General features: G+C 43.6%; 1 protein-coding gene across 1 annotated transcript; it reads left to right on the top strand.

Moving 5' to 3' along the window:
- The first annotated feature begins 10,929 nt into the window (after positions 1–10,929).
- On the top strand, positions 10,930–21,347 carry LOC140335367 (kelch domain-containing protein 10-like). Its single transcript, XM_072417931.1, has 8 exons — positions 10,930–11,037; positions 12,792–13,023; positions 13,223–13,302; positions 14,295–14,373; positions 14,953–14,993; positions 15,085–15,205; positions 15,351–15,537; positions 17,574–21,347. The coding sequence occupies exons 2-8, from the start codon at positions 12,840–12,842 to the stop codon at positions 18,166–18,168; spliced, it is 1,287 nt and encodes a 428-aa protein (XP_072274032.1). The 5' UTR covers positions 10,930–11,037; positions 12,792–12,839; the 3' UTR covers positions 18,169–21,347.
- The last annotated feature ends 27 nt before the right edge of the window (positions 21,348–21,374 follow it).

The following is a 21,374-nucleotide window of genomic DNA, read 5'->3' on the forward strand; positions in this document are numbered from 1 at the left end:
TAATGAGCTACTAATTACTTCCTCACTCACAACCTCATCACACGCATGGCTCCAAGCATTTTCTAGAGCTGCCCTGACTCTCTGGAATGGTCCTCCTCATCCTATTCGGCTTGCTCCTACTTTCTGATCATTTGACAGAGCCCATTAAACCTAACTTTTTAATGTCACCTACCCGTGTTCTTCTGTTTCTTGAACCCTCATTACTCACCCACCACTCTATATCACCACCTATTGTGTGATACTTCCCCCACCTCTTAGATTGTAAGCTCTTCTGGGCGGAGTCTTCTCCTCCTCCTGTGTCACTGTCCATATCTGTCTGTCATTTGCTACCCCTCATTAAGTGTTTGCTGGGAAAATTTGAAGACCGCCAAGCAGGACCCAGTGGCCAGGTGTGTCTTGGCATTGGGTTGGCATGAACATTGGATGCACATTTCCATACATTACTGAGAAGGAGAAGAAGAGAGAATAGAATTTCAAAAGGAATAAAACCCCACTGGAGGTGACACCGCCTTCTATGACCGTATCTTTGCATCTGATTCCCCACACAAGCTTTCTTTTCTGATTTTCACAACTTTTCCCACATCACTTTGTATCCGCAGTCACCAAACGAATTACCCCTCCGGAGTGATCCCCCCCTTGCGTGTCCGGTGTAGATGTTCACACAGATAACACTGTGACATTTACACTTTTCTTCTTTTGAGGGGAAGTGATCATTAAATAAACTATAACTTATCCATAAAGATTAATGGAGGAGATCACAGCGGGCTGTTGGGGGACACGGTGCGGCCTGCACAGTTATCTGGATAATGAAATCTTGATTTTAACGAGCTGCAGTGTTTTGGAGCGGTACACAGTTAGAGACATGCTGGCGCAGATGTCACGCAGAGTTATCACATGACCCCCAGTTCCTGCACAAGATAAAGCCGGACGCTTTGTTGTTGCACAATGAATGATCGTTTTTACTGCCAATAAAATTAGGTGTTAAATAGGCGTAATGGGCCAGAGGTTCTGAAATATTTCACACGTGTGTCCGCTGTGTAACCCTACGATAGCTGCAATGTTCATGGAATTATTAGTTCAAGGTATACGATATGCACTGAGAAAGAATTCCCTGTGTTATGTGTTATACGTTAGGTTATTATACATTGATACGTTATGTGTTATGCCTGCTCGCTATTCATTCTTTACGTAATATGTCCCCACGTAAGCCACATTTGCCACCTCCCAGGAGTAAAATGCAAACCATAAAACTGTCAAACACTCAAAAAATGGGGTTAAAAAAAAGGGAGTTTCAGTGGTACCAGTTATCAATAAAATCGTCAAATTTTATTGATACAAAATTCATAAAAGAGAAGTTTTTTTTGCACATACTCTGCGGTTGTGTGCAAACTTATTCAGTAAAAGTACATAAGAACAAAGACATTTTCTTAGAGAAGTCCATAATTAGACATAAATGTATGCACCATGGTTTGAAAGTCAGATATTTGCTTAAACCCGACGCATTTCGCAGGATGAGACCTGTTTTTTTTAGAGGGAAGAAAATATCACAAACTGGCTTTTGTTGCCTCTTTGATGAACATTAAATATGACAAGGGTCTTCAAATTCAAAGATTGTTGTAAAAGTAAACACCATTAGGTGTACTCCAAGATTATGGGATGGGCATCTAATCCTTTCCATCACTCTTCTTCTGCTGCCTCTCTTTGTAGTTCTCTTTATTGGCTTCTATTTTACCCAATAACCAAATTCAAGCTCCTGTGCTTTGTCTTCAAATCCCTCCAAAATGGGTGCTTTTTGTTCATGTGTATTCATTTGTGTTCATTTACACTTTTTTTCATTCTTTTATTGGCATGACATTGTTTGATAAAATCCTTTGTTTTCATCACATTATAAACACAAGTCTTCATGATTGAAAGGACTGAATAAAAATCCCTTTTTTCAACCAGGGACAGTGAGGGAGGAGCTAATAAAAAGCTCTTCCTGACTTACTGCAGCTTCTAATGTACATTGTGGGAAGCTCCCAGTGTGCAGTGAAATTAGAGGAAACAATTTTAGTCTAAGACTGGAGGGCAGAATAAATGAAGGGGAAGCTGGAGGGCAGATCTAGTAAAGGGCAGATTTAACACAAAGTAATGCCCCTATGCAATGCTTTGGAGTCTGGAGGGCAGATTTATATTTTATCTCAAGGCAAACCCAAGTGTTTGGGTTTACAATTCCCATTAGATCCTTGTAAAGGCCACAGACAGGGCTCTGTAGAGAAGAACTGCCCAGATATGCCTAATTGTATAGAAGGCCACGTAGGGACATGGGTGTCATGGGGGTGCACAGAAGAGGGTGCAATGGATGACATATGCATTGGAGCGCAATTAAATGACTGGGGCCCAAAGTCTTGAGGCTGCCACAAAGCACAAAGGTGGCACCGGGGAGTACAGAAGTAAGAGGAGGTATAGCAGAAGCATAGCTTTGGGTCACATGTTGCCTTGCAATTAAAGGAGGCACCAATCATAAAAGGGTAAAGTGATGGCCACCGCACATGGAGGCCGAGGCCTGGATCCCAGAGGTAAGTGCATTGCTGTTTTCATCATTGGACACCCAGAGAAACAATGCATTTTAATATATTTCTATTGAAAGTTATTCTTTATACTCTCCTTTATTTTTCCTAAAAATGTTTCCTGCAGAAGGTTTCCCGTTTCAGCTCTGACAATAAATGATACCATGGCCCGGCCTGAGATATTTATGGCTTTCCTAATGAATGAAACTTTTTTATTTCAGGCGGACACACACGGCGGCTGTTCTCTCCCATTCGCTATTATCGGCTTCTCCGCATGGCAGAGTTTGGAGTAGCCGTCCGCATGCGTCCCTAAACCTTTTTATGAGGAAACAATAAGCAGAGGGTGCGAGGGAAGCCGCTTGTCAGGCCTTAAGTACTACAAGAATCTCCTGGAGCTTCAGCCTGTGCAGAAGCCTTGAATTGCTATCACCATCGGCAGGGCTTAGCGGGGACACACACGAAGACGCCATGAATAAAATCACAATGGTCGCCTCCGCAGAACAAAGCCGCCTGCAAGCACAACGCTCCGGCACTTGCAAATGAAAATGTGGCAGGGCCTGATAATAGGAGTTTACAGTCCGCCTTCAGCGGCAGAATTTAGTTACCTCTTAATTTGACTTGGTGAAATGCTGCGTCTTGGTGACACGAATACACCACATACTCTGATCCCAAGCCGCCCAGATTGGAGCCACTCATGCCGAACGCAACGAAATGGTCGCTGAGCAGATCTAATGTGAATAAAGCACCTGGGACACAAAGCACGCCCAAGTACCAAGACCCCGGGAGAGGGGGGCGGGGGGGGGGATCAGGGTGAAACAAATTTCTTTTTTACATTTTTGAATGATTTCATCACTTTATAAATTTTTTCCTTTCTTATTTTATTTTTATTTTCTGATTTATGGTGCAAATTGTGAATCCTAATTTTTATACCAAATGATAAGTTTTTTCAAGTTTGCATACTTTCTGCACAGGAACAGCAGGACTCAATATCTGCAAAGTATTTCACAGCAAGGCCATATTTTCCCCAACATCCCTAACCAAAAAGTCTGTTTTTTGCAGAGGCGACATCTGCTCAGTACTGACCCGCACATGATAATCCAGCAGAGGTGGCAGTTAAAGTTTGTTTTCCTTTCTAAAGCACTGAGAAGTCTGCCCTCTGCTGGCAATTTTCAGAATTACATTTGTTCTGTGTTAAAACAGTGGTCTCTCTGCAGGAGTCCATCAGACTCCTTGCTGAGTCAGATCTTTAGCTCTCCAAATAGCAAAACTCACACTGCCTGCAGAATATAGAGCTCTGGCTCTGACCCTGCAGAGGACATGTTGTACATCTGCACAGACACCAATGTTTCCAGCAAAGCTCCTTCTCTTCAGTTTCTTGCAGATTTTTATACTACAGCTGCAGGATTTTTCACATGATTTTGTTTCATGCTGCAGGAAAGTCTTCAGCTAATTTAGGCTGCTCATTCTGTTGTCCTTTAAACCCTTTTTCAGGCTTTGTTCTACTTGGATCAAATCTCTTTTACCAACATTCTTAGTTAGAATCTCAATAAGATGCGCTGTATTAAAATGCATGCAGTAATAATGTACAGCGCTGTGTAATATGTTGACGCTGTATAAATCATGTTTATTATTAATAATAATAATAATAATATTATAAATAGTGAGAGGTCAGATTCAGCAACGGCTGATGTTCCTGCATATTGGACACTGTGTAGGGTCTAGGGTGCCGGACTGCACCCACCACCCATAGTGTGAACGAAGCCTTAGGATCAAACACTTTTAGCAATCTAGATTTAAGAACATTCAATTTTAGGAGAATATATGATGCACCAGGCAGACGAATTCTTCTCCATTTAAGATTTACAAGTACATCAAATTCTGCTGGAAAAAAAATTTGTGATAAAAATGCTGCTAAATCCAAGAACATTAAACCCCCCCCCCCCCCCTTTGTTCCTGAAGTTTGACAACTCTCCAGATTAACCCTTTCCGGCACAGGCAGAGTCAATAAGCTTCCCACTGGCCGCCGTCCTTCTGCCGCAAGCATAAATGCCTCCTAATTGCTTTTTTAATATAGCACAGAGTGGGCTTCCCGCCGGGGAAAGCTTGGGAATGGATATCTGGTGAGAAAGACAGAAAAGTGAAGAGATTTTCACAGGCCCGAAGTTCTCATCCCCGGCAGCCCTTGTATAAGTGGGAGCTACTTATGTTTTTTCTTTCATTGTCTCTCCTTGTTTTGCTTTTTACTTTCAAGGGAAGTCGGAACAAAGAAGGAGCCCTGACCTCCTGACCTTCATTTCATTTTTCACAGGGTTGGCCGAGGGGGAGAAAAGAGCGCTTTGGCCCACTGATCCAGCAAAAGAGAAAAGCTTGATGAAGTATGGACAGGTCCGAGGACAGCCTTGCCTGAATGCCAACCGGGCAACGTCCTGGATTTTTGGGGTGCGCCGTTTAGGGACCAGCGGCAGTGAAGAGGAAAACATGACCTGCTGTCCAAACAAATGCTAAATCTGAAGATCCGCTTTCTATGTTTAGATTTCTATTGATCGACAGAATGCAAACAATCTAAATAAGCCCATTAGGTCTAACAAAAATATATCCTGGGCCATGAGCAGCCCCCAGGGGCCTTCACACTGCTCTATTGATGGCTTGTACATTTATTTGCTTTATTGATTGCTGGCAAACCCCTGCTGTGCTATCTATAGGAAAATGCAAAGGAAAGTCACTGGGCATTGTATGAAAGAAATGACATTCCTAAAGTTTTGGTTTTTTGCCTGAGTCATTGAAAGTAGGTTAAACTTTGTCTAGATTATAGGGCAGAGTCTGGCCGAGCCTGCTGCATGTTGCTGGCACCTAGAACAAGATCTACCGGCCAGAGGTGCCAGATCTGCTGGTCACTTTTTATTATTATTAATATTATTATTATTATTAATAATAATAAACAGGATTTATATAGCGCCAACATATTATGCAGCGCTGTACATTAAATAGGGGTTTAATGGGTGATACCAATGCCAAGGAATGTTGCCCAAAAGACCAAAGTGCAGCCTCTCCCCCTTCCTTCATGAGCTGTGAGCTGCATTAATGTTGCTGGTCCTCTCTTTTTGCACCATCTCCTGCTGGAATGCCCAGGGTTGTCTCCTCTGTCCCCCCCTCACGTCAAGAATAAAATCCCCTCTGTCCTTATAAATGTATATTTACCCCAAATCAGATGGTGTTTCATTGGCTCTGTGCACTGTGTGGCAATTATCAGTCTTTAAACCTTTTTTTAATCTTTTGTTGCATCTCTTCCTGTCTGCATACAACTCCAGCAATGACTGCATTGCATTTCACAGGACAGGTTTACTGATAGTGACAACAGTGTGCCATGGCTGTGTAATGTTTCTTCCTGAATGAATGACGCCCAGCATCATCCTGCGAGCCCAGAGCGTCACTGACACCCCCCTGCGGGCGTATCATCAGGCTGCCCTGCTCCCAAAGGCCTCTGATCTCTATGAGATATATGGACAAGGTCCTTTAGCATCCAAAGCAAAAAAAGTCAAAGTTTGCCCCCTCTCTTCCCATGAGGTGTATATTTCTGCAGTGTAGGGTGCAAATCCTCCCTATTTTCTACCCCCCTCTTGCTATAGCACCCACAGTGGCTGCCACTTCTACTTACCCCTTGACCCCACTTTGCCTTCCCACTGCTGGAGCATGGAGCCCAGCGACTTTAGGAAAAAGTATATATAAAAGGTGGTGGAGTTGCTCAACATAGGGAGGCCAGGAATGGGTCAAATCTGGGAATCTACCTGCCGAAAATGTCCACACACAGGAAAAAAGAAACTAATGCAGTTGCCATGTGGAGTGGTATGATAAAATATATGAAAGTATTATTCTTAAATTGAGGAATATTCTAGTGATATTTTTGCAGGAAAATGGTGTCCCTAACATATATAAAAGGGGGGTAAGCCCTTACTAGGTATGAGAGGAATAGATTTTGATGACTACACCCCACCAAAGAAAGGACGAAGCAATAATTTGTCATTTTGGCAACATCATAAAGCTGCATCAGCCTAAAATGAGAGGTCAGAGTTCACGCTGAAGGTGAATTGAAGTCAGGGGGTCAAATATTTCTTTGGAACCTTTTGTAAGATTTCAGCTAATATTAATTCTCCACTTATAAAGAAATCCACATACAAGGGAGCAGATGCCGAGCTCTCTATTTTCTAAGGTGGGAAAAAAGGACATTATAGATGACTGACACTGTTGGTCATAGTGTGACCAGCCTTTTAACAGAAGATGCAAAACATCTGATAGTTTGATACATGATATTTCATTCTCCTTGCTTCCAGCTGGAGGGGAAAGTGCAAAAAAATAAATTGCAAATAATCCCAGATTATGCAGAATGACAATGGGGACATCTTGTGGCCAATATGTATATTACAGCCTGAGGAATTAGGAAGAGAGTTACCCAGTGCAGAATGTATTCATGTATCCATGGCAGAGGTGGCAGTTTATGCCATCTGCATGTTCATTTAAAAAAATCTGTACATTTGCATTTGAATGTATTTCAGTGTTGGATTCACATAATTTCTCTGTAGCAGCTTTCTAATGGGAGCACAACTATTACTACGCACGATCGCTTGGTGTTTCCACCAGGGATATATGTGACAAGGTGACAACACAGGAGCACAACTGGGAGTCAGTTGTCACTCCTATAACAGGAAAGTCCTGAAGGTTCTGAACAAAGACCTTCATGGCAGGATTATCAGGGATTATTTTAATGAAGTTGAAGATTACAAATAAAATCCAGATATTACAATATTGTATTATTGTGTTCAATTTAATTAGGTTTTAATGTCACCCCAACAATATAATCTCAGCCTAGGCAAAGTTACTTTTTTTATAAAAGGAATGGAGTTTGAAAATTAAACGATTGCTGTATTTTTATACATATATATACTATAGAGGTCATCAAACCAAAGAGAGGGAAGATAGAAGGAAAAAAAATTACAAACTGCATTTACAATCTACTCCAGGTGGGGTGGGGACTTGTTGGGGCTGCTGGGATTTGTAGTGTCTCAATAATGCTTTGTAATGCCTTGTTAGCCTTTTCATTTGTTTTTTTTTTTTTTAATTATTATTATTTTGTATATTTCAGTTTGATACATCTACTGGTTAAAGACAAAATGTCAGATTACTACATAAATGTATTCTATCTAGGTTAGAGATGACACATTAGCTGCAATAAACTCCTTTATCCCATGTTTTATATTTTACAATCTACAGTGGCTGAGCGCCCCCTACTGGACATGAAACCCTATGATACCTTAGGGCTGCCTTTCTCAACCTTTTTATATGGGGGAACCCCTTGAAATAACTTTCAGGTCTCAGGGAACCCCTTCTATAATTACTATTTTCACAGATCACAGTATATTAGCATGGTGGTCAGTAGGATGAATTCCTCTTACATCGCTGGCCATTGGAAAGAATGTCACCCTTACAGATCATTGGCGTCAGTACAAATTGCTAATTGATCAAGGAACTCCTAGCAACCTCTGGAGGAACCCTGGTTGGGAATCACTGCATTAGAGATAAAGGGTGGCAGGAGCAGAAAGCATCTAGTATTATCATTATTGATATAACACCAACCTATACCGTAATGTTTTACAGACAGGAAGGACTAGGTCTACATACATGCTGCAACAACAAGAGAACATCTGAAGGTGTGAATGAATTGCAGGGTTCAGTGAGATAAAAGTACTTTTATTCTTTATTTTCACAATCACATACAAATTGTCCAGAAAAGTGGCAGTGACATTGGCTGGGACCATCTAACACCACCAGAGGCGCTTACTGTGATCAGCTGCTTTAGTTTGATATCTTTTTATCCCAAAAGGAAAAAACTGCTGTAGGTGTTTATCTGGAATTGAACTTTAAATTCTGTGTCCATATATAAAGTTACATTTGTATAGAAGATTGTCCACAGCTGTTGTATGAGTTGCAGTTGATCCCATACAAAGGTCAGCTAGGAGTAAATGATACATTTGCATTAAGATGAAGCTCTGTTTTGCCACTATGCAGGGCTTATACTCAGGGGGGGGACATAGTGCAAAGTGTGCCACTGCACAGGGGCCCCCTCAGCCAACAGAGCCCCCCCCCCCCCCCCAGCAGCCCTGTCACTGATTTGGGGGGTGCAAATCAGTTCTGCACAGCAGCTCAATGCTGGGTACGTCTGCCATTACTTATTCTCACCTTCCCTGTAATCCCTTATAAAGAAGAAACCCTGTATAAGGTCCCACTGCCTAGAGCTTTGACAGGGCTGGGGACTCCCTCCAGGGGCAGCGCTAGGAACCCAATCGGCCAATCACTAAGCAGCAGCTTTGTCATGTGGCCGCGATTGGATCCCAATGATTGAATGTAACAGAAATGTCATTTTTCATCCCCTGGCAAATTAATCAACAAAGGAAAGGAGGAGATAGCCATCCAGGGTCTGGCTTTAAATTGACCCTGCCACCAAATTATATTCACCAAAAAAGACCCCCAAAGTGGAGGACTTTTATTGGCTGGGTTGATATAATTTAGGTTTTGATTGGACACCATTGGTTCACCTTACCTTCTTATAGCCCAGGCCTGTGTGAGTGATGACACTGACTTGTTGGCTCCTTTGGTTGCAGGAACGGTTGTGATTGGCTGGTATATAATATGACATCATAATATGAAGCAAAGCTAGCCATAGACAGATGAATCACACCCAAAACATTATAAATGGTTTTACCCACCTTGTATCCAAAACGTTCACATTTCTCACATTGGGTTCAGTTAAAAAATGTGAGAGTCAACGCTCACTCCTGATTTATACATTTAAACATAAATCCAAAATGAAGATGTATGTATTTTGGGTACAAATTGGGGGAATTCATGGTATCAGCATCACCCAGAAGGTCTGAGCACATTTTGCCCTTTGAGGCTGTTAGAAATAAATAAAAACAAAAAATTCTCCCCTTTTATCCAATTTGTTAAATAAAACATGTTCTATATAGAAATGACTGCAGCTCTTACATGGTTTCCGCTCCCCCAGGTCACATGATGGCTCTACGCGGCCATTCCTGAGTCCTGCACAGCTGTGATTGGTAGATAAACACGAGGTGGGCTGTTAGACACCAATAATGTGTTTTTCTGTCCAATAGAACTTTCCTATTTTATTTTTACCTTTTTGTTATTGGATGAGTAGAATCAATGCACTCATTTCAAAGAGTGTGTGGGAAGAGGGGGTAAGGAATCCTAAATTTTCCAAATTCCATGATTGGCCCCCCCTCAGCACAAATCATTTATAGGGGAATGACTATGGGGAAGAGGCACTGGCCCTCAATATGGGACCACCCAATGTTAAGGGAAGGTGTGGGGTCTAGTATGGTACACGGGGGGCGCACACTTCTTGCATTTCCTGGCAACTCAGACTGGATAACTAGATAGGATCCTGGGTACATTGCAAAAGTTATTTTTTCCAAATTTTGTTTTGGTACATTCTGCAGTCATTTTTGTTGCCTACACGCTATAAAAATGGCAAGAATTTAGGTGGAGGATTTGTGGTCAGTGGGGTGTGATGCTGATTTTGGGTTTGATGATAAATACATTCACCTGACATTCACCTGACAAAGAGAACCTGGGCAAGATTCCATCTTAAAGGTGCAAAAGTACAGCCCCTGTTCGGGCAATTAATGGCAAGTAATGGGACTTTCTTTTAAATAATAAAAGGTGACCCCCCCCCCCCCCCATCTTAATGGTGCAGGCAGCAGGGGGGCTCCATCCACATGAAAGCCCAAACTCCTTTCAATCATGGTAATGTAGAAACAATCAGTGAATTTTATAACCTTTTTTTAAATTGTATTTAATTTTCAGCTATCTTCATTCTGCAAATTGTTATTTAAAGCTTGACAAAGGATTCTTAGAGCACTCAGGGTCAATTACAAAGCCCAGCATTCACCACCAATTGTGGACTAAAGCCATTTACTCTTTTTTTTTATAAATATTTATTTCTAACACTTTTTATTAGCATTTAAAATAATAATGTGTATATATCAGATATATATTTGTTAATTATTTAGCCAACCTCTATAATAATAAATATATTTGCTCCCGCTTTCTATTGTCTATCGTCCTATCTACAAATCTTTCCACACAATGATTCATCCTTAAACTTTGCAAGGGGGAGCTGTGCTGCTTAATATAACCAACCAGACAAATCTAAACTCTGCCCTTATCAAACATGGCCGCCCAGTAAACAAACAGGCACCGCCCCTCCCTGGGTATTGGCTGTTTTAGCCTCTCCCATAGGCCGAATCGACTGCATAGAAGGGGCAATCTCCTCTCTGGCCGGTAGTTGTCGCTGTGCAGCGGGTGGCTCATCATTCTGCGCTGTCTCCGCTCGCTGCTTGTAACGGGGATCGAGGTGCGGCTGAGACCGGGGGGCCTCTGCCTGAACTCTGCGTGCTGTGCCCGGGACTGCCCGGTAAGTCTGGGGAATTGGAGTGCTGCGGGTCCTGGGGGAGTTCTGCCAACTTACATAACACATGGGGAGGGGGCAATGCTGCCAGCTGGGATTTTGTTATCATTCTTTATCATCATCATCACCATTATCATCATTATCATTAATATTATCCTTATTATTTTTGTTTTATTCTTACTTTTTATTTTTATTATTATCATCAATTTTTCCTGCTCTGACTTCTGACACTCACTGTATCTATATATAGTGCATGGAGATATCCTGGACTCCCATCATGATGGCAAAGGAGATTTATTTCCTATATAGAGATTATTATTTTATCTATGGGTTTATGTTGTTTTCTATCTATAAATATTAACAGTATATATAGAGAGACATCACACAAGATTACATTGTAACAACTGACATCATGTTTCTATTTTATATCAGGATTAAAGTAGAACACCAACATATACCACAGTGCTGTACAGAGAACACTGAGCCAGGCCCATCAGTCTCTGTACAGAGGAGCTGACACTCTAATGTTCCCCCACAGTCACACACTAATATTAAACATTTATATAGCTCCGACATATACCCCAGTGCTGTACAGAGAACACTGAGCCAGTCCCATCAGTCTCTGTGCAGAGGAGCTGACACTCTAATGTTCCCTCACAATCACACACTATTATTATACATTTATATAGCTCTGACATATACCACAGTGCTGTACAGTGAACACTGAGCCAGTCCCACCAGTCTCTGTACAGAGGAGCTGACACTCATTTTTTGAAGTGATTTGATTGGTTGATTTTATCTACGAGGTATTTGCTCAGCATTGCAGCCTCTACCTTAGCCTGGGCCGGGTATTGTACCTGATTGGTATTTGGCGCGGTGGGTTGTTATGGAGCATACATGTAAAGACAAAAGCACACAATCATTCACATGTGCGCTGATTTCCTGCACTCTCCTCGTGTGGCCCCGGTGACCCCCCCCCCCCATAGATTTATGTTCATCTCACTGTGAGCCGATCTGTATTGGCTTTGGGGTGGTGCCATGGGTGCAATTTGTGGATGCCTGCGGGCACCATGCATTGTCAGTGCAGAAAGAATTTGGGTTTATTTCCTCCTTGATATTCTTCTGCACAGATGGGGCTGCGATCCAATGAAAACTTTTGGGATGGGCACAGCAGGCTAGGTTTTGGGGAGTCCAGGTGCTCAGCTTGGGATGCCAGTGCATATTTCCCATAGATGTGCCCAATATTGTGTCTGGGGCAGGAGGGCGATGTCGGATTTACCACCCCTGTGCACCCACACTATATGTGAGCAGAGAGCCTTATATATCTTACATTATCTTATCAGTGACTATCGGCCCACAGACAGTGATTAGGTAGATTCTGGTTGGCTGTTACATTTCATCATCCCCCTCACAGAGAAATTCGTTATATTATTGCTGGTGACACAATCTCACTTTCACAATCTCTGCATGCTGGGGACACGGCTCCAATTTGTTGTTTTGGGGCCCTTCATTTTTGCAATTGTCACATTGCGTCTGATTTGCTGCACCATCCCTATGCTGTGCTTTGTTCCAGGGTCTGTGCACCCCCCCCCCCGTGCCCATTATCAGGGGCCCCACATCCCTATGCTTTGTTCCAGGGTTCCCCCTGTGCCCTCACCATCCTCATGTGGTGTCCCCATGTTCTTATTTAGAGCCCGGGGTCACCTTTTCGAGGATTATTTGCTGCCCATCAGCTGACCCCTATTTGTTGTCTTTTTTAGAAATGTGTGACCGGCGGACCTGTCGCTCCAGGCGGTGACACCTCGGAGATGTTGGAGAAGGGGGTCACTATGATCAGTGAGAGTGCGGACTGTGCGTGGGAGCCGCTGTCCCGGTGGGAGAGACTTCCCTGCGACCGCTTTAAGCATGCCACCGCCCTTCACAACGGCTTTGTCTACATCCATGGCGGGCGACAGGACTCCGCTCTCGGCGACTTCTGGAGGTACAACATAGGTGAGCTCTATCTGCCACCTTTGTGTGGTAAGGCTCTGATGGTGTCAAAACTGAGAAATAATAAAGAAAAATGTTAGCGTTGTCACCAGAACAGGAAGTGAGACAATCCACCTGCTCCGGTGACAACAGTCTAAAAACAGATTTCCCAGCAGAGTCACATGATCTCTGGTTGTCTTACTCGTTCCGCTTTTATTTTTAGCCCTAGATCAGTGGGAGCGGCTCCCGTGTGGCCGGCTGGCTCCGGAGAAGCTGGAGGGACATTCCATGGTGGCTTATCAGGTGAGCGAGAAATATCTCTTAGAATGTAAGTTCTTCAGGGCAGGGTCCTCTCCTCCTGTGTCACCGTCTGTATCTGTCTGTCATTTGAAACCTCTATTCAATTTACAGCGCTGCGTAATATGTTGGTGCTATATTAATAGGGTTTAATATTAATATCTCCTATGTAATCTAGAAGAAATTCTGCTGTGCAGATAAAGTGCACCTGTCACACATCATGTGACCTCCGTGAGAATAATAAATACCTGAAAGTGTTACATTGCAGACCATAAAACAATTAGAGATCCCATGACAGGTCTACTGTGCTGGCGATTTGTCTAGTGCTGACATGTGCCGTGGCGCAGTACAAAGCACATGTCCTCTATTCTCTATTTACACAACACTCCGCTCTCCTTTTGAAACCTGAAACCTTTTGTCCTGCAATGAAATGAAGTTTGTTAAGAAACGTGAAAACTTTCCTTGTGCCAGAGGCATGAAATGAGAAAAAGATGAACTCTTGTAGTATGGCAGGGCCAGGCTCCATGTATTAGGGTCTTGTATGGATCCTTGGAGTATGATTTGCTGACTCATTAACCAATAGATAGATGAGTAGGGAGGGGGCTGCCTTTGACTTTGTTTCACAAAGTCAGTATTTGCATAATACAGGAGACATTGGCTGGGCACAACTCCCAGTTTTTGGCTTTAGTTTATTCTGTGTAATAAATACAATTCTTAGTTACATCTCAGTGCTATCTGCAGGGGCCCCAGTGATGACTTCACAGCATTTCTTATGATGGGCAAATAGGGTGATAGGGTGACAATGCCCTGTGCAACTGGGAGACAAGGACAGAACGTTGTCACCCTGTAACAAGGTCTTTTATGGCGGGGCCATTAGGAATGATTTCAGTGCAAGCATTGACAATGACAATAATTTGTTTTTATTGTATGTGTGAGTTATTAAACAATAATAATTTCATTAAAGTAATGGTGATGAAATGATCTTCATTCCCCCCTAGGACGTCCTGTATGTGTTTGGTGGAATGGTGGATTTTGGGGCCAACAAAGAGAACACCCCGCTCTGGATGTACGCTATTGGTGAGTGCCGGTTTGGGTATTATCCCCCCCCTGACGTGCGGGGTCACCAGATTCCTATTTATATGATCGGCCCGGGAGAGGAGAAAACATCGGCAGTGTGACCGAGCTGACATGAGAATATAAAATGATGGGAGAGAGGAAACGTGATCTGCAGGGGTGCACAATAATAAAGGGGGGTTGTCCAGATTTAAAAGAAGGGTGGTCTTGTTGTGAGGGGGTGTGTGTTCATTGTTAGGGGTCCTGTTAAAATTTAGCACTGGGGTTCTTTGATCTGTAGCTTGGAGACAATTAGCAATGGCACAGAGCTGCCACAAAGAAAGGGGGGCCGCAGAACCTAAAACTGCATATAGGATGTTCTGCTTACCCCGGGGCAAATTCCACATCCGGGCCCATCAGTAGTGACCACTGAGCCCCCAGGACTGACATAGAGCCAGTTCTGGCTGCTTTATTCATATATGACGAATATTTTAGTTTATTGCACACAGACTCTGTTGCTTTCACAGCTTTACTGCACCTTTCCACCATGCAAGCCTATTCGCATTCTACGATAACACTGAATAGTTTTATTTCATCTTACAGACAGCAGGAAATGGTTTGGATTTCAGTCCCTGAGCAGTCAGGTAATTTTTTTTCCATTTGGGGTATTTATCCTATTGATCTGCCCTCTGTGGTGACATCAGGGTGAAACTGTGTAACCAAAATGTGTTTCAGGAGAGCCGACCGTCCAATAGAAAGGGGCACAGTGCTGTGGTGTATCGCTCTGCCATGTTCATCTATGGAGGATACTTCGATATCGAGGGGGCGGTGGAGGAATTTTGGGCATTTTATTTTGGTAATTCTCTTTTACAATTTACATTGCAGTGAATATTCTGGGCCTCAGATATGGCGGGCGGTGCCGGGATTCAGCCATGGAAGTCTGGCTAGATTGGTTTCTTGTGTTTGATGACTTCTTTATCTTTGGCTGTCTTTTCCCCCAGACACCCAGAAATGGTCAGCCCTCAGTCCTCGCACTCGGGGCCTCGGTCCAGGACCTCGCCACGGCCACTCCAGTGCCACACACAACTCCACAATGTACCTGTTCGGGGGACTGAGAAATATGGCGGAACAGAACGACTTCTGGAGTTTCGACTTCCGCCGACACAACTGGTCCAACATCAAAACCAGGTAGGTAAACCCATCTCCCACAATGCAGCTGGAGCTTTCCCTGCTCTGTTCCTGCATGAGAGGAGGCAGATTGGATAGAATTATAAAGGTTTCACTAAGGATGAATGGTTGGAACAATCGTATCCCAAGAATAAAAGAGGACATTGTATGTGTGTGAATGAGGGGACGGGGTCACATTGTATGGCCAGTGAAGTAAAAAGTCTCCAAAGCCAAAAGTGCCAGCATAGTCCAGAAATATATTGATGGGGTTCCACCTGTAAATTTAGACGATCTGGGGCAATATTGGCTTTGGTTACCCCAGAGATTTGGATTTGTCTACAAAATGTAGAGTCAGTGAGGAAAATCCACAGGATGAAAAGTTTATGGACACCTGACTATCATATCTACACTGTGTGTCCAAAGATATGTGCCAGTCTGATCAGTGTCATGTACGACTGGTTAATCACTCTTTGATGTAAATTCCAATGATCTGTACATTTTGGGCGACAGTAAGTAATCCGTAGGGACTATACCTTATCACTTTGCATTTGTAATTCCTGTTCCCATTTAGTCATTGATGGCAATTTCTAAGTTTCCTAAGTTAGAACTTATGAAAAATTTAGTGTTCGCCTCTTCCCCATCATATGATTATTAAAATAGAGTAATACCCTGAAAATTTGCGCTTCTGAATCTGCGGCTTCACGATTTCGCATATTTTTTCCTTGGAACCTAACACTTAAAATTCGAGACTAAACTGTATCCAAATCAGCTAATTCATGAAAGCATAAAAAACAACAGAAGGAAAACAATTTTTTAAGTTGTAAAAAGAAAACAGATCATTACTGAAAGTATGGTAATTTTAGTTTACTTTAACAAGAGTTCAGCGCCTCAGAGAAGACGCGGGGGGCCACAAGGTGGCGTCCAAAATTTGCGGGGGTGTCAAGGAACGTAACCCCCGTGAATTTGGGGGTAATACTGTACATATTAAATAATCTGTCTATGGGAAGTCTAGCATTCATATCTATTTTCTGTAGACAATGTCTTATTTTTAAATAAGTATACAACTCCTGTCCAAAGATATGTGAACCTCCCACCCCATCGAAATAAAGTAGTTCAGGTGCCCCCAGTGAGGGGTCCTCCATCATACAAAGACATTGCAGACATTTGTGCTATTCCAGCCTTGTGCTCACAGTTTGGTGAAGGCCCTTTTCTGTTCCCCCATGACTGTGCCCCGGGTACAAAGCCAGCCTCATTAAGAAATAGGGTCACCAGTTTGGTGTGGAGGAACTCGAGTGTCCTGCACAGAGCCCTGACCCCCAACCCTACTGAACACCTTTGTGGTGATTTGGAATGGTGAGTCAGGTCTTCTCCTCCAACATCAGCACCTGATCCTACCAATGGGGGCAAATCCCCACCATCAGTACCTGAACTCACCAATGGGGGGGGCAAACCCACAGGCACCCTCCAAAATGAGAGTGGAGGATGTTGGAGATCAACTCCATATTAATGGCCATGTTGTTGGTGGTGGGGTGCTTCATATTATTGGATATGGTGGTGATAGGAGGTGGGGGTGGGCTTGTATTAATGACCCTGGTTGGGGGAAGGTTAGTGGTTTATATTATTTGCCATGTTGGTGGAAGAAGTTGGTAGGGGGGTATTTCATATGATTGACCATGGTTGGAAGGGGGTGCTTCATATTAAAGACCATGGTTGGGGGGTGGGAGAGCACTTCATATTATTAGTCATGATGGTAGTGGTGGGGCTTCATAATAATGACCATGGTGGTAGTAGGTAGTGGGGGGTTGTACTTTATATTATTGACCATGGTTGGGGGGAGGTTAGGGCTCCATAATAATGACCATGGTTGGAGGGGTGGTAGAGCGCTTAATATTATTACTCATGGTGGGGTGTTTCATATTAATGGTCAATGTTTTGGAATGTCCCCCAAGCTCCCATAATTGTGATGGTCTGGTGTCCCCCCAACATCTGGTCATATAGTTTATAGTTATAATTTTCTCTTTTCACCATTAACTGAGTTTTATGTTTTATTACTCCAGCTCTGGCCCCCCAAAGCTGGTAGGCCATGCGTCCATCATCCACCAGGGCTGCCTGTGGGTCATCGGTGGTGGACTACCATCTCGCAGCCCCACCAGTAACATATGGAAATACGATTTCACCTCCCGCTCCTGGAAGAGGATATCCCGGGGTAAAGACCACCATGACTGTGCCAAGATGTACCATTGTGTCATCCCATTAGGTTGGGATTCCCTGACAGGAAGCTCCGATTCTGGACTCGATAGGAGCTCGGAGATTGAACAACCCAACAAACTCCTTTCATTTCCCTCTTGGGGGGCCAACAAAGTGGCCTCCATTCCTACCTCAGATCTCATAGAGATGAAGTCTATGAAGGATCGCTCGACCAGCCCTTTATTCTGCTCCTGTTCATCTTCCGCTGATCACACTGACGAGCATCACCTCCTCACCCCCTATGAAAACGAATGTTTCACCTACTCCGGCGAGGAAACGGAAGCAGATGATTGCCAGATGGACTCGGCTGACCGACCCATGAAGGAGAATGTTTTCATGGTCATTGGTGGGAAACCTCTCTCTCGAAACTGCGAGATCTCTGTGTCGCATATCAAGCTGGAATAACAGCTGCCTATGGAGTCGCTGCGTCCTCGGGGATTCAGCTCTGCCTGGCAGGGAATGCTGGGAGTTGTAGCTCCACAATGGCTGGAAAGCCACAAACTGCAAAGACCTTTTTTACTTTTTTACACTAAACTTTTTTAAACATCAAAAACTTTTATTTTTTTTGCTGTTACAATGCAATCCTAATGCTCTCAGCACTCCAATTTTTGGTGCTAAATGTAAATCCTGTGGGGACGTTTCGGGGAAATAACGGAATATAAAGCACAAACCGGGCAGATTTGTTACCCTGTCAGATCTGCCACATCAATGGGGATTCAGCTTTGTGATTGCACGCTCACAGATCCCATTCTGTTATTGGTGGATAACGCAGGAATATTGCATGGTAATAAGGGGAGAAAAATGTGTAAAGTTCAAATACTGATAATGCAGAGAAAACATTGCCCCCCTCCCCTTCCTGCACACCCTAGACAGCTGCCAGTTTATTCCAGAGGTGGGTGCTGGTTTCACATCTGTGCATTGTGCTTTATATGCGTTGCCACGTTTAATGCGAGTTTTATGGAAATTGGATCAAAGGTGCAGCAAGCAGGATGTGATTGGGCTCTTCTGTCATTGGCAGGTTAAACCCGGGGACCAATCAGTGTTCTTCCGGGGTTATTTCTGGGCGTTAGTGATATAGGGGGCATTTAGGGCATCCCCCCCACCCACAGACTACAAATCACTTTTGTTCCTCTCCTCCAGCTTGCAGGGCACTGGTGCCACAACCAAAGACTGCACCTCTGCCCCTTCTCCTGGCTCAGGGGCACATAGAAGGGAGGGGTAGGTGATTTTTGGGGCTTGAAGGGGTTGATGTACTGGAGAGGGACGTGGTACGCACAGATCTTCCATGCACCAGGGAGGGTAAATTCTACTGATAGAAGTGCTGGCCATTCACATTGGTTGTCCTCTGCATATCAGAGATCAGGCTGGCAGTGGGAGGAGCTGCAATTTGAGCCAATTAGGTATTTGTAGTATTAGTGCCGTTTGTATGGTGAGCTGTAGAACGAGGAGGAGAGGACACCATACTGCTGAGCAATAGGGCAGGGAAAGTGCAGGTGCTGGGTAATGGTGTCACCCCTCACCTTGTTGTGTCATTTAGGAACGGCTGGCATTATATTTGTGTAACAAATGCACTTTTACTGTTGGCAGAGAGTTCTGAATTCTAAGCATGCTCCCAGTAAAGGCCCCTGGGACATCTGCTGGTCATGTGGGGACAAACTTCTTCACATTGGCCTCTGCTGTGATCTCAGTGCCTTACCACGACCAATCACAATGCATGATTCCTGGGGGTCTTTTCCTAGAGACTTGCACTGTGACCGACGCAGCAAAAACTGCATTAGGCCCAACAATCACAGAACCCATTTCCCTTTCTTTGGCCACATTTCTACCTTCCACCGGGTAACTCCTGCTGCGGGCGGCATCCAATAAAATTCTTAGAGCTTAGAGCGGAGCAACAGGAACAAACAGAACTAACAAACAGAAAAGGGTAAATAACCATCTGCACTGGGGGGTATAAAAGAAATGTGGCAGCGAGTCATTAAGGCTGATTGGCTCTGACACAGGAAAACCGGTAATCACATGACCATCTGCGCCAGACGATCAATTCTGTACAATTTTTTTATCCTTTTAGAAAATCAGAAATTTGTTGTCATTCCAATCTAAAAAATGTACAGAGTGAAACCACTCTTGTATGGACACTTTGGGGGCATAATATGAATATTTTCACCCAAAATGTATACATTTAATGCAATTAGAAGAATGCATGAATCATAAAAGAAAGTTAACGTTTCCTAATTGAATCCGAAATAACAATCTGTGAATTTTGGGTGAATCTTGGGATATCGCTGTATATTCTTAGTTGGAATACCCGTGTCCTTTGTTTTCTTCTTTGTAAGAACTTCCTGCGAATGTTTTCATTCTCATGGCGGATACACGTGCCGGGGCAATGTGTGTGGGCAGAGTGTGGGGAGGTGACAGGGCTGCATTACTGCCTTGTTTACTCTGTGGTGCCTGCAAACATGCAGACACAGTGGATAGCAAATGTTTTGTATCCTGGTCCAGAGCCAGTCCAGGTTTGCTGGATCACCCAGCTTCACTGATGAAAGCCTTGGGAGAGGTTTAATAAATTGGGCCCTATGTATCTGATAGTGGAATAATTCGGTTCACATTTATATTAATCTGTAACACGGGCATGCAGAGCATCCTGCTGACCACAAACGTTGCCCTTTGTATCACACGGCAGATAGTGGCGGAATGTCAGTCGTGCCAGGAATTCCAGGTTATCTTCCAGGACAAATACTGAGGTGTGAATGGATCTCACGTTAGGATATTTATCGCCTCCCCTGTGACAACGTCACCATGTAACCCAACCACAGCTGTGTCCTTTCTGTCCCTGGGCAATCACAGCACCGTCATTAAATGTTGTCACTGATCGGGTGACACCTGGAGACTTTATACAGAAATGGAATCTGTTTTGATTTTTCTTTAGCTAACTCCCCCTTCAAATTCTATTTTCCTTGTCACCCCCATGACAGCATCTGTGCTTTTCTATGCAATGCAGGCAGCTGGGTGCTGTATATATCTTCCAGAAAACATCACAGCTGCATCTGCACTGACACAACTGGTGGGTGGGATCTGGGGAGGAGCTATGCAAACTTTAAGTTAGAGAGTCAGTATGGAGGTGGACATGCAGACCTCCCACATGTGGGGCGGAGCCTTCATAAATGAAAGAACTGGCATCCAATAATTGAAAGTGGCAGAGCCAGGGACAGTCAGGCAGATGAGGGAGGGGCTAGATGATGTTGGATGTCTTCCAATGAGGGTGGCTCTGTCTGACTTGCTGCAGCTTCTAATGTACATTGGAGAAGGTCACAGTGTGCAGTGAAATTAGTGGAAAGGATTTCAGACCAGGAGAGGAGTTTTATAACTGCAAGACTTAAAGTTGGGGGGGGGTGGGGCTAGAGGGCAGATTAAATCTGAATTTTCAGTATTGTAATCAATTTCATATTTATTATCGCCTATTATGTCATTCTGGATGGATCAGAGTCATTATTTTTGTATAGCAGAATGTGAAATATATCAGACAGATTCTATATACTGATTGGATATTTTTATGTGCCATTATTAAATAAAAGATTCAACATTAACTCTGATCTGACTTTGTTACACCGCCT

This window comes from Pyxicephalus adspersus, chromosome 7, assembly GCF_032062135.1.
Source record: "Pyxicephalus adspersus chromosome 7, UCB_Pads_2.0, whole genome shotgun sequence".
In the NCBI taxonomy this organism is placed as follows: Eukaryota; Metazoa; Chordata; class Amphibia; order Anura; family Pyxicephalidae; genus Pyxicephalus; species Pyxicephalus adspersus.